At 40.9% G+C, this 16,817-nt stretch overlaps 1 protein-coding gene across 4 annotated transcripts in view; it reads left to right on the top strand.

The window, feature by feature from the left end:
• The window catches only part of UXS1 (UDP-glucuronate decarboxylase 1), a 97,420-nt gene that overhangs the window by 38,302 nt on the left and 42,301 nt on the right, over positions 1 to 16,817 (top strand). For all 4 annotated transcript variants that reach the window (XM_087426319.1, XM_087426318.1, XM_087426321.1 and 1 more), the window contains exon 6: positions 7,954 to 8,134. In XM_087426319.1, coding sequence (XP_087282445.1) covers positions 7,954 to 8,134 — 181 coding nt within the window. The remainder of the gene's footprint in view (positions 1 to 7,953; positions 8,135 to 16,817) is intronic.

Raw genomic sequence — 16,817 nt, 5'->3', positions numbered from 1 at the left:
GTCCACTGTTACGTGTGACGGTAGCTCTGGGTTCTCAGAGATGTCTTTTATCGGTTGAGGAAGTTCCCTTCTACCTCGAGTTTGTTCAGTTTCCTTGCTTACCAGGGATAAATCCCAATTGGTTACCATGTGTAATTCTTTTTTATTTATTGCTGGATTTGATTTGCTAGTGTTTTGTTGAGGATTTTTATGTCTATTTTCATAAGAGATATTGGTCTTTGATTTTCCTTTCTTACAATGTCTTTTTCTGGTTTTGGTATCAGGGTAATACTGGCCTCATAGGATAAGTGGGGAAGTATTCCCACTCTTCTGTTTTGGGGGGAAGAATTGGTGAAGATTAGGTATTTTTTAAATGTTTCGTGAAATTCACCACAGAATCCATCTGGGCTTCGGCTTTTCTTTGTTAAAAAGTTTTGTTTAGCTTACTAACTCAATCTCTATTTTCTTGAGTTTTGGTAGTTTGTATCTTTCTAGGAATTTCACTGCTTTAGCGGCATACCCTAAGTTTTGGTATGCTATTTCTTCATTGTCATTCGTTTCAAAGTGTTTTCTAATTTCTTTTGTAATTTATTCTTTTATTCATTAGTTATTTGGGAGTGTGTTGTTTAATTTCTACATACTTGTGAATTTCTCAAATTTCTTTGTTATTAATATCTAATTTCATTCCATTGTAGTCAGAGAACATACTTTGTATGATTCAAATCCTTTTAAATTTATTGAGGCTTGTTTTATGGCCTAGCATATGGTCTATCCTGGAGAATATTTCATATGGTCTTAAAAGGTATATGTATTATGCTGTTGTTGAGTAGAGTGTTCTCTGTTACAGTTCTAGCTGGTTTATACTGTTTTTCAGGTCTTCCATTTCCTTGTAATCTTCTTCCTAGTTCTATCCATTATTGAGAGTGGGATATTGATATATCCAATTATTGTTGTTGAATTCTCTATTTCTCCCTTCAGTTCTTTTAACTTTTTTTGTGTGTGTGTGAGGAAGATTGGCCCTGAGCTAACATCTGTTGCCAATCTTCCTCTTTTTGCTTGAGGAAGATGGTCTCTAAGCTAACGTCTGTGCCAGTCTTACTCTACTTTTTGTATATGGGACACTGCCACAGCATGGCTTGATGGGTCCCATGCCTGGGACCCAAACCTGTGAACCCTGGCCCGCCAAAGTGGAGTACGCGAACCCAACCACTATGCCACTGGGCTGGCCCCTAATTCTTTTAACTTTTGCTTCATATATTGTGGGTCTCTGTTGTTAGGTGCATAAATGTTTGTCATTGTTATCCACTTGATGGATTGACACTTTTATCATTATAAAATGCCCCTCTTTATCTCTTAACATTTTTTATTTTAAAGATATTATTATAGCCACTCCAGCTTTCTAATTGTTGGTTCTGTGCTATATTTTATATCTTTTTATGTTTAACACATTGTATCTTTGAGTCTACAGTGTGTCCCCTTTAGACACTGTAGTTGGATCTTGTTTTGTTTTGTTTCTTTTCCGGTTTGACAATCTCTGCCTTTTCAGTGATTGTTTAATCCATTCACATTTAATGTAATGTTATCTGACATAGTTGGCTTTATATCTGCCATTTTACTTTGTGTTTTCTATATGCCTCGTATCTTCTTTGTTCTTCTATTCCTCCATTACTGGGTTTTTTTTTTTTTTTGCATTAAGTAAATCTTTCCTTGTCCAACATTTGAATTTCTTTAATGATTTATTACTATATTTTAAAAATTTATTTTGTTCCTGGTTGCTCTAGTCCTTACCTTACTCTAGTCCTTACTGTAGACGTCCTGACTTATGATACCCTACTTCAGAGTTATGCTGTGTTCCAGTGAGATGTAGCAATGTGTAACGGTCTCACTCCTGTATGGTTCTGTTGCCTTTTCCTCTGCTTGTGATATTATTTCTGTCCATTTTATGTATTGCTTCATCCATGTTACAAACCCAACAAAACATTGTTACAATTATTGCTTTATGTAATTTTATGTCTTTTAAATAAGTTGAGTGCATAAAAGAGAGCAAGGATATATTTATAGAATTTGTACATTAATCTTTTTATTACACTGTCTGGTTTTCTTCATTTGTTCCTGAGGGTTTCAGTTGACTTTTGGTGTCATTTCCTTATTGCTATAGAACTTTGCTCCTACCTACCTTCTTTGTACTATTCTTGGCAAATATATTATATTTCCACATTTTACAGGACAAATAATATAATTATACACATTTTATACAGTTGACTTTTTTGTTGTATGGTAAAATATTCATAACAAAATTCATTATTTTAACCATTTTTAAATATATAGTTCTGTGGCTTTAAGTATGTTCACATTGTTGTGCTATACAATTTGGTCTTTAAATCAATTGAGTAGATAGGAGAAAATACAATTATATTGTCTTTATAATTACCTAATTACTTTATTTATTCCCCCCACTTTTTTCCTCTGTGGATTAAGTTACTGTCTGGGATCATTTGCAATCAGCCTGAAGAATGTCCTTTAGTATTTCTTGTATGGCAGGTCTGCCAGCAATGAATTCTCTCATTTTTTGTCTGTTTTTTATTTTTAAAAGTTATTTTTGGTTGTGTATAAGATTCTTGGTGGACGGTTTCTTTCTGCACTGTGAATGTGTTATCCCACTGCTTTCTTTCTCTGTTATTTGTTACAGTAAGTCAGCGGTTAATCACACTGGGGTTCCCTTGTACCTGAGGAATCATTTTCTTTTTCTCCTGTTTAGTTTCCTAGGGCTACTGTAACAGTTATCACCAACTCTGTACCTTAGAACAACAGAAATTTAATGTCTCCCGGTTCTGGGAGCTAGAAGTCTGAAATCCAGGTGTCGCCAGGGCTGTGCTGTTTCTGCAGGCTCCAGGGGAGAGTCTGCTCTGTGCCTTTCTCTTCTTGGCTCCTGGCGTTGCCAGTAATCCTTGAGTGGCTTGCCTTGTAGCTGCGTCACTCCGGTCTTTGCCTCCATCATCACGTGGTGTTCTCCCTGTGTGTCTGTCATACTGGACTCAGGTTCCCCCTACTCCAGTATGACCTATCTTAACTAATTACATCTGCAATGGCCCTGTTTCCAAATAAGGTCACGTTCTGAGTGTCCAAGAAGGACGTAAGTTTTGCAGGACAGTATTCAACCCAGTACAACCACTTTCAGAACTTTTCTTTGCCTCTGATTTTCAGCATTTTTAGTATGTGTCTGTGTACATCTATTTGTGTTTACATTTATCCTGCTTAGAGTTTGTTGAGTTTCTTGAATTGTGGATTAATGTGTTTCATCAGTTTGGGGGAGTTTTTTTTTATTATTTCTTTGAATATTTTTTTCTCTTCTCTGGTACTTCAATTACATGCATACATGCATGTTGGTGTGTTTATTAGTGTCGCATATTTGTCTGAGGCTCTGTTCACTTTGCTTTATTTTTTCTCTCTGTTCTTCGGATTGCATAAGCCCTCTCAATCTATCTTCAAATTTGCTGATGTTTCTTCTGTCAGATCCAATCAGTTGTTGAATCTCCAGTGAATTTTTCTTTTTGGTTACTATACTTTTCACCTCCAGAATTGCCATTTGTTTCTATTTTGTAATTTTTCTCCTTCTAGTCGCTATTTACCTCTTTAAGCATGGTTTCCTGCAGTTCTTTGAACATATTTATCACGGCTCCTTTGAAGTCTGTTAAATCCAACATCTAGGCCCGCACACAGGCAGATCTTGTTTCTTGGTTATTCTGTGTATGGACACATTCCTGTTTCTTTGCATACCTAGAAATTTTTTGGAGAAAATTGGACATTTTAGGTAGTATATTGTAGCAACTCTGGATACTGTTCTTGCCTCCCCCTGAGACTTGTTTATTTTTGTTTACTTGTTTATTTGTTTGGCGACTTGGCTGGTCTGTTTTGGTGGCATCTGTTTCCCCTGGAGTGTGAAGCTCTGGAGGCTGCTTCTCAGAGGCTGCAGCCGTGGGCGTGGACACAGCCACCTGGGGTGACACTGGTTCTAGGAGGGGTCTTGTTGACTGTCTCTTTTCCGAATGTCTCTGTTAAGCTGTCTGCCTTGTATCACACCAGCTGTTAGGCTGCAGTAATTGTCAGCTGAGTGAACTATTCCTTCATCAGTGCTTTGTGTCATAAGTTGCTCCCCAGTCTGATCCAGTTAAATTCTGGGCCTTTTGCAGAGGTAGATTTTGAGGCCAGTCTTTGAGATTTGTTCAGATCCCAGCCTCCTTTTTATTTCTTACCACTTAAATCTCCATTGTTTTTGAGGGCACCTTTATGCTTGAACTTCCCCACATTCTCTTTCAAATAAAGTCAATTCCTTCCGGGAAAGCTTTGGAACTCGGTTTTTTTTGACTGCCTCTGTCCCGTGGGGAAAATCTCTGAGCCACTGGAGCTGGAGGAGGGAGTGACACCCCTGCTTACAAGCAGGGAGCTGGGCAGGAGCAGTAGCCCCTGATCTCCTTGCCTTGTCTCTCAGCTTGGAATCGCCACCCTTTGGAGCAAGCTGGGGCAGGGGTCACCAGAGTCCCATTATTCGCAGCCTGCCATGCCCGGGGTAGAGTTTCTGCCCTCTGAGTGGGAACTGGATGGAGGAGGGGAACTCACACATCAGGGATTTAGCCTCTGAAACTCATAGCTGGAGGGGATGAGAAGTGCAGGTGGCCTGCCCTTCCTGGTGAGATACCATATCTTGACTGGGAGCTCCATTTTTTTGGCCACACCTAACACTCTTGCCCACTCTGAACTGTGAGAGTAGAGAGTGGAAGAAGGGAATGGGCCATGGCTCAACTGTCACAGACTCACTGTTCTTATTGAATTTTAGTAGATTTTCTTGAATAAATGTTTCTTCATTTGTTGTATACCCTTAGGACAATTTCCAGAGACTTTGAATTGTTGGTGTTTTTGAATTAATTTTCACCAGTTATGTTTGTTTTGCTGGGGAACAGGTCTGTGGAGCGCTTCACACTGGCGTTCTGTAAGAAATTTTTTAACTGTGCCCTTGGTATATAAATGGTTAGCACACAGGTGGTTTTTTATTTTACTCATCATCTAGTTTGTAGGACCATGCGTCCCAAACACCCAAGTAGTGCTCTTGAATCAACATTAAACTTTCCCCCACATAATCCTGTTTTCTTCTAGAAGCTATAGAAGATCTCTTGCCTTTTTTGATAGTTTTCATAAATCTCACCCTGAGCAGACTCTAAAGTCTGGTATACTTGTACCCATCTTTTTGGGTTACTTTTATTACATCAAAAATGTGTAGGCATTTAAGCATGAATTGAGAAATATATCAGTGACTTCAGCAGCAGAGAAAAGGTAATTGTTGTAATCTTTCTGATGCCGCTGTCAGAGTGATCAGAAAATCTGATGTTCTACACTAATATATGAACCCGGCACAGTCTTGTAAGGGTTCTTTCCATGTGCGATGATCTTCCTGTTGATGCTGTGTCACAGAATTTCTTTCACTTTACACATAACCACAACAAATGGACTTGGTGTTTTTCATTCATCTGCCATCTCATAGGGTAAGCCACACTTTGGAGTCACTTGGTACTCAAGTCTGGCATATTGTTGCTGAAACTTAAAGCTTTTTCAGTAATGTTGAAGCCTTAGCACAAAGAAGAAGTTTGTTCGAAAAGACTTCTTTTTGCTGAGTTGCTGAGCAGCATGAGTTTGAAGGCTGACCTTGAACTGGACCGCTTTAGCTGCCTGTCAGCTCCCACAGGAGCGAGACGGACAAGCCCCCTGAGAGGAGCTCAGAAACTGCAGGGCCACGCAGAGGCTAAGGGCTCAGGTGTGAGGCCAAATCCATTTCAGCCTAAGAGGTCTTATGGCTTTTCTTCCCACTATCTTTTGGGTATTAGCTCCTTGTTATTCAAAGGGTGTGCTTGGGTTTGGTGATTAGTTTTTCTGAGGAAACTTCCTAAGTGGTAAGCTTCTGCCAGTTTTGTTTCTCTTTGAAATACTTGCTTAATGGACTGAAATTGATTAGAAACATTTTATCACCACCCAGCTATGTTACATAAATCCTTAAGTATTTTAGATAGAAAGGAATTATTCAAGAAAAACAATTCAAATGCATTTTAAACAAGGCTGAGGTGCTTCCAACAATTTTATGTCACTACCAAAACTAGTGCAATGTTGGAGGCAATTGTGTATAATTTAATACACTGCATTTCTGCTTGCTCTGAGCTGTCACTCAGTTATTTTAGGTGCAGAGATTAAGTTAGCATGCCACAGAACATCTTATTTTAAGAAAATTTGCATATAGATATAAAGTTACATTGAAAGGGGTTAAATTTCTTTTAAAAATGTAATTTTTCTGATTTAAAAACTAGAAAACTTGGGAAAATGAATAAAACGAAGGTAAAATTAAATGAAATCTCACCCCGTGAATTAATCACTAGTGGTGAGCCAGATTTGAAATTCAGTTATTTTTCCAGAAAATTCTTTTTTCAAATCATTGTTCAGGTCTGCAGGTAAAATGTAGGAGTGCTAAAGATAAAACATGAACCAGACAAATGACAGGTAGTACAGAGAATTTGCGATCAGGAAGACTGTGGGCTTATTCTGTAGATCTTTACTCGTGATGTGGGGATCTTGGTCAAAAACTCAGTTCCTTTGGGTGTCAGTTTCTTATCTCTAAAGCAAAGGGGATTTAGACGATGGTGCTCTCAGTAAAGAATGAATGTGGCTGATTGAAGGTTGTTGAGTATTGGAACTTTTTGACCATTCACGTTCTAAACCATTGTATCTATGTTTTCGTCGGCGTGTATGTAAACATCTGGTTGGTGGTTGATGAGTGGTTCTTCTCGGGGCTGGCATTAACCCTCCTGCTGCCCCACATCTACCTCCTTCACCCAGGGCAGGTTTGCTCTCACTGTGATAACATTGGAATTCTGTGTCAGGTTTTATTTGAACAGAGGACCTCATGGTAAATGTTTTAAAACCATGACCTAGGAGTTTATGTGCTTTTCATTTAGAAAGAATTGGTATTTTTTCTACTGTTAATTCTTTCAGTTTGGAACAGGGGGGCAAGGTGACGGAGAATTCTGATGGAGGAGAAGGCGGAGTGGAGAACAGAACAGAATAGGACAGAGAATGTAGTGTCACATCACGTCTGTTTTCTGAGTTTGTTATTTTCACTACTACCTCCCCGATTGAAGTACGCTTTATCTAGCCCCCTCCACTTAACACCATTTAATTTGAATAAAGTCTTTTTATTTGTTTAAAAAATTTTTTTCGATCGTAATTGACTTTTCACGTTTGTCGTGGTTTCAGTTTTAGAAGCCCATTGTTGCTGAACTGCTGCCCCTCAAGAGCCTCCGCGTGGCTGTGTCGTGTCGCAGTTTGGCTGGGTTGTCGGCACTATGTAGTGTTTGCACTCCTGCTCAGGGGTAAACCCAACAGTGGGACTTAATCACTTAGGGCTTTGGGCTGTAGACTGTATCTATTGCTTATTAATTTGTTCTTATGAACAGTTTAAGAGATAACAGTTTTTCTGAGGTTTGTGATACCAGTTTAAATGTCACATACTTTTTTTGGTAGTTCACCAAATCTCTGCATGTTGCTAATCACTTTTTTAAAAAAGTAATTCTAAAACTTTGTAGTAGTATTAGAACCATGTAAGTGATGTTCAACATCCTGTCCATTATAAAACAAGAACCTTTTAATAATGTGAAATTCTCTATCAAAGAAGACATTTTGAAACTTGTAACTACTGTTTCTCTGTATTATTTACTGGGTGGTAGTTTAAATTTTAGGCTGCTTACAAGTTTACGGATAGTATGACTTCTTGCTCAGGAGTAAGAGTAAAGATGCTGCTTTAAAACCTTTCCGTCTTCCTTGCCCTGTTCCCAAGTTTTAAGTTGTGGCTGGACCAAAGGCACAGCTCCTTGAAGTCGGTTGTCACTGTTCTCTTGTGCTTTTTTCTGGGGATGCTTTACGACTGTCCTGATGCAGATAACTGGAGGAGCGGGGTTCGTGGGTTCCCATCTCACTGACAAGCTCATGATGGATGGCCACGAGGTGACGGTGGTGGACAACTTCTTCACGGGCAGGAAGAGAAATGTGGAGCACTGGATTGGCCATGAGAACTTCGAGCTGATTAACCACGACGTGGTGGAGCCCCTCTACATTGAAGGCGAGTGAAACCTCCCGTGGTTACCGTTTAGAGCCTGGTGGGCAGGCTCACTGAGCATCTGCCCCCGAGGTTAAGCCCTCTCACTTGGCCACACTGAATTTGTGTTGTCTTGTTTTTGAAATGGTCTTAGTGTGCACAAGGCACTATCCTGGTTTCTGTGATAAAGAATGGTTATGATGTTGTGAATGTCTCACTTCACTATTATGTGGCACCTTGGTTTTGAACTTTGTAGCCTGTTGAAGCAGGGCTTGTGTGGTACACATCAGCCCTATTTCTAACAAGTCTTCTGCCGGCCCCACTCTGTGAAATGACTTCCAGCTTCCTGTAGGAAGTTAGCTGGTGTAGAATGCTGATTTAATAATGAAATTCCACGTATGAGAGTTTAAAGCCCTCTAGTAACTTTGCCACTTCAAAGGAATTAGGGTTTGGGGGCTTTAGTGAGTTGGGTGGTGATCCCCAGAAAGATATGTTTACGTCTTAACCCCTGGAACCTGTGAATGTGACCTTATGTGGAAAAAGAGTCTTTACAGATGTGATTAAGTTAAGGATCTTGGGATGAGTTCCATCTGGATTACCCGGGTGGGCAAGTGTCCCTATAAGAGACAGAATGGAGAAGACATAGACACATGGGGAGAAGAAGAGAGGACTGCGTGAAGACCAAGTCAGAGATTGGAGTGGCGTAGCCGCATGCCAAGGAATGCCTAAAAAGGCAAAGAAGGATTCTCTTCCAGAGCCTTTGGAGGAAGTGTGGCCTGGCCAACACCTTGTTTTCTGACTTTTTTTCCTAGAACTGTGGGAGAACAAATTTCTGTTGTTTTAGTCCACTTAGTTTGTGGTACTGTAGTTACAGCAGCCAGAGGAAACTTAGGTAGACTTTTTCCCAGATTGTCTAGGGTGTACTGAGAGCTGCCCCCAGGTGCTTGGTTAGCAGGCCTCTTAGCATCACCCCGACTTCACGTTCATTCTCATTTGAAGCTGATCGTAGTCTTGAGAGGTAAGTGGTCTCATCCTCACTTATATATGTACATGTGGAAAACCAGAATCAGGTTGTGGCCTGCCCAAAGTTATACAGGGCTGTGAAGCGGCCGAGCCAGAATTCATCCTCAGGTTGCTGACTCCAAAGCTTGTACGATCATCCGCCCCTCCACCTGCGTGGGTATAGTGTCCTGCTTTCCCATTATTATCAAATCATGAGCATTTTCCCATGTCAGTGAAAAGTATCTTGAAGACAGGGTAGTTGCTGAGCGTATTATTATATGGGTATACCATGGTTTCTTGAATCTTACCCTTATTTAAAGTTCTCCAGTGTTTTATTACAAATATCTTTGCCTGCATTTTATTTCCTCAATAAAGAATCCAAATATGAATTGTGCCAAATACTGATATGTCTCCTCCGTTTGGTGGTGCATGTTTCACTAATACGTTAGTACCATTGAGTATTATCGTAACTAACAAAAATATTTTACTAATTTGATAGAAAACCCATGTTCAACATACATTTCTTTGGTTACTAAAAAGGTTAGACTTTCTAACATGTTAGTTCACAGAGGAAATCTAAGTAGTTTCTTTTACCTTTTCTTAAAATTTTCTTTTAGTATGAGTTATTCATATTAGAGATGTTAATCATCTGGGTGTATTTAGCATTACCCCCCTCAGTCTGCCTTTTGCTTTTTTAATTTCAATGAAATTTTGTAATTATAATATCATTTACTTCCCCTCTGTTTCTCTGTTTCTTTTATGCTATAACCATCCCAAGAATAGCTAAATATTCAGCCATGGTGTTTTTTGTTTGTTTTTTGCTTCATTTTTAAACATTTAATTATTGGGGCCGGCCCCGTGGCGTAGCAGTTAAGTGCGCACGCTCTGCTGCTGGTGGCCCGGGTTCGGATCCCAGGCGCTCACCGAGGCACTGCTTGTCAGGCCGTGCTGGGACCGCGTCCCATATAAAGTGGAGGAAGATGGGCACAGATGTTAGCCCAGGGCCAGTCTTCCTCAGCAAAAAGGGGAGGATTGGCGTGGATGTTAGCTCAGGGCTGATCTTCCTCACAAAAAAAATAGAATAAAATAAAATAAACATTTAATTATCTATCTGGGATTTATTTTGGGGTTAGGTCATAGTTTTTGTAAGGTGAAACACATAATTGAGATAATAGATAAATTGGCTCCCTTTCCACTTGCAGTTCATCACAGGGTTGCTGTGAGGGTTGGTTGAGGTGATGTGTGTGACAGGGCTCTGGTAGGCAGGGCTGTAGAGGTGTGGGACTCTGGGTCCTTCTGTGAAAGGACTCTACTGATGGAATTAAGGTTCTGAATCAGCTGGCTGTAAGATGTGGAGATTGCCTTGGATTATGTAGGTGGGCCCACATAACCACATGAGCCCTTAAAAGCAGCAGAAGAAAGTGGAAAAGCCAGTCAGAGATTTGGTAGAAGAGGTGCTTCGAAGAGACAGGCAGTAGGCAATAGGGAAGTCAGAGAGGTTCGAAGTGTGAGAAGGACTTGACCCACCGCTGCTGGCTTTGAAGGGGGCTGTGAACCAGAGCATACAGTCAACCTTGAGAAGCTCCCAGCCGACAGCCAACAAGGAGACAGGGACCTCAGGGCTGTAGCCTCATGGAACTGAATTTTGCCAACAACCTGAATCATCCTCTGATGACAGGAAGGCAGCCCTGCTGACACCTTGATTTCAGCCTGTGAGAGTCAGAGCAGAGAACCAGCTGAGCCATACCATGCCCTGACTTCTGACCTGCAGACCTGTGAGATTATAAGTGGATATTTTTAAGTCTCTCAATTTGTTAGAGCATCAGTAGAAAACTGCAACAGAGACTTAGCACAGTGGCTGGCCCATAGTAAGTGCTCCCCAAATAATAGCTGTTATTATTATTACTCTTTCCTCTTTTTTGCACATGGCAGTAAACATTTGTTGAATAAAATCATTGATTACATAATTTCAGTACTACTAAGAAACCAAAACTTAGTAAAAATGGTATGTTGGTAAGTAAATTATCTGCTTTGACTCTGAGCTTTGACACCAAAGCTATTCTAGGCCATTTCTCTTGCTTCTGGCAATAGACTCTGTGGAGGACACACACACACATATACGTGCACACACACACACACTGAGTGGAGTCACACAATACATGATTAACACTTTTTGTTCTTTGCTCAGAGTAGTGAGTTCCCTCAAGTGGTGCTTATGTTGGGAGAACCTAAGACATTTCTCCACCGCAGTAGTTTAAAGGATATTTTTCACTTTCTCCTTCAACGGCGTTCACAACCTTAGCATCAGTTCGCGTACTTGGTAATCCCCCTGCTCCCTCTCTTCCCCCCATGTCTTCACTCTTTCTTCCCCCACAATGCCCACCTGGCTCTGAACTCCTGGTGTGAAGAAGGGCATCATTTGACCCCCTGTGGGTGCAGTTGTGCTATTCAAGGGTAATAATCCCTCTTTCCCCCTTAAATCAGACGCAGCATGAAATTAACCAGGTGAACCCAGTTTGGTGTGCTCCTCCCCTTTCCTTGGTGTTGCACTGTCACTCAAAGGATGGCCCAATTTAGGCCCCCTGAGTGACACGTCATGGCCTTGCACTTGCAGGCCTGTCATATTTCACTTACACTGCAGTCTGGGTTTTCCTCTGATTGAAGTTTACGGCCTGTGCTTACCCTCAGGGTGTTACCTTTTGGTGTGGGATGTAGTCCAGTCTTTCAGCAGCAATGAACAAGGTCATATGTCCTCTTGATGTGATAACTTATTTTCCTCCTTTGTCTGATTAAGAGTATACCCAAAATTTAATATGTAACTCTATTTTTTAGTGCCTTTTTCCTAATAAAAGAAAGTTGAGTTGATCTGATATTTACACCATAGCAGGAATGTTCTTGAGCTTTGAAAAGCGCTTTTTGGGATTTATTTTGGTTTGTTTGTTTTTCTGGGGCTGACAAGTTGTGTGGATTTTCGTGAGGGAACAATGGTGTCACTTACTGTGGCAGCATCACAGCAGAGTGTCATTAATTTTCCTTCAGCACAAATGTCCCCCTCTTCTTATTTTCAAAGTATAACCATTATGTTTCAGAAGCAAAGACATTAGCTATTTTACTCTAATTTCACATTTCCAGTGGGAAATGATTGTCTGGATTAAGAATGGGGTAGAATTGGAAAGGTGACTTTGACTGCAGTATTCTCAGGATCAGGATCGAGATGAGGTTCTGTAGAATTCAGGGACTGCCACGTGGTAACAAATTACAAAAATGATCAAGGCAAGAGGAGCTTTGTCACAGGGGTTACGAGAGAGGCCTCTGCATTGTCTGGGTTAGATTGTAGAGAAAGAACATCGTTGCTTTGGAAGGAGTTGTAAGTATTCATTGGAGTAACTTAATCTGATTTTATATTGCTTTAAGAGAACTCTGGATTTTACCAACCAAGGCATTTAAGTTTTGGATATTGAAGCTACCCTGCAAAATAGTTAGCTCTGGAAGGAGTAAAGTTAATTATCCTTCCAAACCATCTGTTCAGGACACTGGGAGGTTTCTGAGAAGCTAGGGTTCAGGCTTAGCAGAGTGTGATTCGATTTTGTGAGGGAGATACCGGCCATCAAGAGGGTGAAAATGGAACTGTAGTGTGAGTGAGCTCCTTGTCCAGCCTGGAGGGCTCGAGAGTGAGTGCTCGGCCCTGGGAGTGCTGTGAGGTGAGCGAGGATGTCTCAAGAAAGAGCCTGTGTGCTCTTGGAGGTGAGGATTGGGGAAGCACAGGACACAAGCAGTGACCGTGGAGGACTTTTCAGAACCGATGGGCTGCTACTGAAGGGAGGCAGAAGTACTCATTCAGTGGGACGTTCACGCAGTAGGTCAAGTGTAAGAGAGAATAACGACTTCACAGTGGGATTGTGGACCGAAGGTTTCTGGTTTGTCACGTAAGGAACTTGGAAAGCATCACTCCCATCCTCACAAGGAAAAAGCTGAAAATCAGCAGTTCTTAGCTCTGTCAGAGAGTTGAGGTCACAGAGCAAACTGCCACCCTGAGAAGTAGAGACACAGGTGTGCAGAGAGAATCACAGCTTCCGGGACAGAAGCCTCTGCTGGAGGCTGGTGGAAACACTGAACAGATAAGTGACTCACTGCTGGAGACAGTGTGCACAGGCTTGAGGGATAGAAGCTCCAGGGTTCTAGCTTGGGGGGGTGGGGGCTTCTGTGAGTTTCACCTCCAGGAGCCCCACTAGGTTCTCACAGTGAAGATCAGAGAAGAGTCTCCTCTTGTTTCCAGCAGGGGGTGTGTTATGAGAGGTTCGGGGGATTCGATCGGAGATGTAAAAGAAACCTTCTACTCCAAACAAATGGACTAAAGGTATATTTTATTATATAGAGGAGAGTAAAGGCGATAGTCTGCAAACAGATCCGAATAGGTCAAATATTAAGAGGGAAAAACATCAGCTCGACTGGAAAGGGAAAACATCCACATCAACTGAAGGGAGATGACACAAATCAACCAGAAAGAGAAACACCAGGTTGACTGAAAAGAGGACACGTCAGATCGGTTACTCACAACATCCACGCCCCACTGCCAGAAGAGTCCCTTCAATCAACGCGGCTGGGCTTCGGGAATCACATGTCCTGGGCAAGGCGTCCGTTCCACAGGTGGAACTCTCACCAGGCCTCAGTTTCCAGCAGTTTTTATAGCATCAGTAATTTCCAGAGTAAGCAGTTACAGAGTTTGCAGAGCAAGCATTTAGTGTTGCCATGCACAAATGGTTATCAGTGGTGTATGTGCATTGTTTTTTCTGGTTATCGTCCCAGCCCGGCACAGATGGCCAGTCTGTCCCGTGCTGTGATGCCCAAAGAGCCTTGAAATGTTACAACTTGCAACTCTCTCCATGGGAGAATGGCCAGTTCCCACCACAGAGAAAGCAGCTTTATATTTCTTTGTGTGCTGGTGGCTGTAGGTCAATGGAATGGCCAAACATGGCTGTACTCATGTCAAGACAGGGTGGTGGAGAGAAACCATTCTGAAATATGCCAGAGCATTCTGGTCTCCCTAACAAAGGCCCGCCCTCGAGGAAAACTGTTTTCCTAGAGCCTGACTGACATGAGGGAGGGAAAGACCCAATTCAGGCTCACTGAAAGACTGAGAGCTAGTCATCGAACTACAGAATGCTTCCTCTCCTCCCCCACAACCCTTTACCACCCCATCAGTAGAGATCCTGTATGATAACAGTTACAGCTGAAAGAACTGCAGGGCTCAGGCCCTACTTAAGAAGGAATCTCTAGGGAAGCCTAAAGACAACAGGGGAGACCAAGACAAAGATGCTAAAGGAAATTTTAGCCTCTGACACCTGCAGCTCCAACACAGTAAACACAGCCTAACTCCTAGCCACATAAACATGAAACCTCACACTAAAGGCCTATTTATTTCAGTTTCTTTTATTTGATACATCATAACTGCCTTGCAACAAAAAATGATAAGGCGTGCTAAAAGACAAAGAACACAGCCTAAAGAGACAAAGCAAACATCACAATCAGACCAGATATGGCAGAGATTTTGGAATTACCAGACTGACAATTTAAAATAAGTATGATTAATATGTTAAAGACTCTAATGGAGAAAGTGGATTCTATGCAAGAACCAGAGGGGTAATGAAAACAGAGAGATGAAAACTCTAAGAATCAAAAGGAAATGCCCAAAATAAAAAAGGTGACAAATGAAGAATGCCTTTGATGGGCTCATCAGTACAGGGGACAAAGCTTAGGAAAGGATCAGTGAGCTGGGAGATATGTCAGTAAAAACTTTGTAAACAGAGAGAAGAGAATAAAACAATATCCAAGAACTGTGGGACAATGACAAAAGATGTAACATATGCATAATGCGAATACCAGAAGGAGAGGAAAGAGAGAAAGGAACAGAAGAAATATATGAAGTAATAATAGCTGAGAACTTTTCAAAATTAATGACAGGCACCAAACCACAGATCAAGGAAGCTCAGAGAACACCAAGCAGGATAAATACCCCCCAAAATCTACACCTAGGCAAATCGTATTTATTATATTCAGATTGTGGAAAATTAAAGATAAACAGGTAAAGATAAAGATAAATTTAAACCTTGAAAGAAGTTGCGGTGGGGTGGACACACTTTATCAATAGAGGAACAAGGATAAGGATTATATCAGACTTCTCTTCAGAAACCACGCAAACAAGAAGAGAGTGGAGTGAAATATTTAAATAGTTGAAAGAAAAAACACCCCAGCCTACAATTCTCTATCTAGTAAAATTATCCTTCAAAAGTGAAGGAGAAATAAAGACTTCCCAGACAAACAAAAGTCGAGGGAATTTGTCCTCTGTAGATGTGCCTTGCAAGAAGTGTTGAAAGTTCTTTAGAAAGTAGGAAAATGATGTAGGTCAGAAACTCAGATCTACGTAAAGAAAAGAATGTTAGAGAAGGAATAAGTGATGGTAAAATAAAAAGTTTTATTTTTGTTATTCTTAATCTAACAGATAACAGTTTTTCAAAATAATAATAGCAACAATATTGAGTGATTACTGCTTATGGATAAATGAAATAAATGACAGCAGTGTTAGACAAGTGGAAGAATTGAGAATACTCTGATATAAGGTTATCAGAGTATAACTTTCAGAGTACCTATGAAGCAGTGTAGTGTTATTTGAAAATGGATGTAGATTTGTTGTAAATGAATATTACACATTCTAAGACAACCGCTAAAGATTTTTTTAAAAATAATTCATATGCTAAAAGAGAGAAAATAGGATCATATACAACACTCAATTAAAATGAGAGACGGCAGAAAAAGAGTGGAAGACAGAGAAAAGAATAAGGGAAATGAATAGAAAATAGTTACAAATACAGTAGATCCAAGTATATTGATAATCACTTTAAATATGAATGGTCTAAATACATCAATTAAAAAACAGAGACTGTTATAGTAGTTAAAAAAAAACAAGACCTAACTATTTATTTTGTACAAGAAACCTGTACTTTCACAGATCGATTAAAAGTAAAGGGATAGAGGAAGATATACCATGCTAATACCAATCAAGAGAAAGCTGGAGTAGATGCATTAATTTCAGACAGACTAGAATTCAGAGTGAGGAGAGTTATCAGGGATAAAGAATGACATTGCAGGGGCCGGCCCCGTGGCTTAGCGGTTAAGTGCATGCACTCCGCTACTGGTGGCCCGGGTTTGGATCCCGGGCGTGCACCGATGCACCGCTTGTCCGGCCATGCTGGGGCGGTGTCCCACATACAGCAACTAGAAAGATGTGCAGCTGTGACATACAATTATCTACTGGGGCTTTGCGGGGGAAAGGGAAAAAAAGGAGGATTGGCATGGATGTTAGCTCAGGGCTGATCTTCCTCACAAAAGAAAAAAAAAAAAAGAGTGACGTTGCAAACTGATAAAGAGGTCAGTTCTCCCAGAGGACATAACAGTCCTTAATGTGTATGCATTTAACAACAGAGTGTCAGAAATACGTGAGGCAAAAACTAGTAGAACTGGAAGGAGGAGCAGATGAATCCACTATTCCAGGTGGAGACTTCAACACCCCTCTGTCAGAAATGGACAGATCAGCAGGCAGAAAATCAGTGAGGACATGGTTGAACTCAACACCACCACCATTCAACAGGGTATAATGGACATCTGTAGACTACTTCATCCAAGAACAGCAGAAAACACATTCTTCTCA

The sequence above is a fragment of the Ceratotherium simum genome, chromosome 40 (assembly GCF_057802395.1).
Source record: "Ceratotherium simum simum isolate JZ-2026a chromosome 40, ASM5780239v1, whole genome shotgun sequence".
Classification (NCBI taxonomy): Eukaryota; Metazoa; Chordata; class Mammalia; order Perissodactyla; family Rhinocerotidae; genus Ceratotherium; species Ceratotherium simum.
Note: the sequence above shows the minus strand (reverse complement) of the source record. Positions and strands in the feature narration are given on the sequence as shown.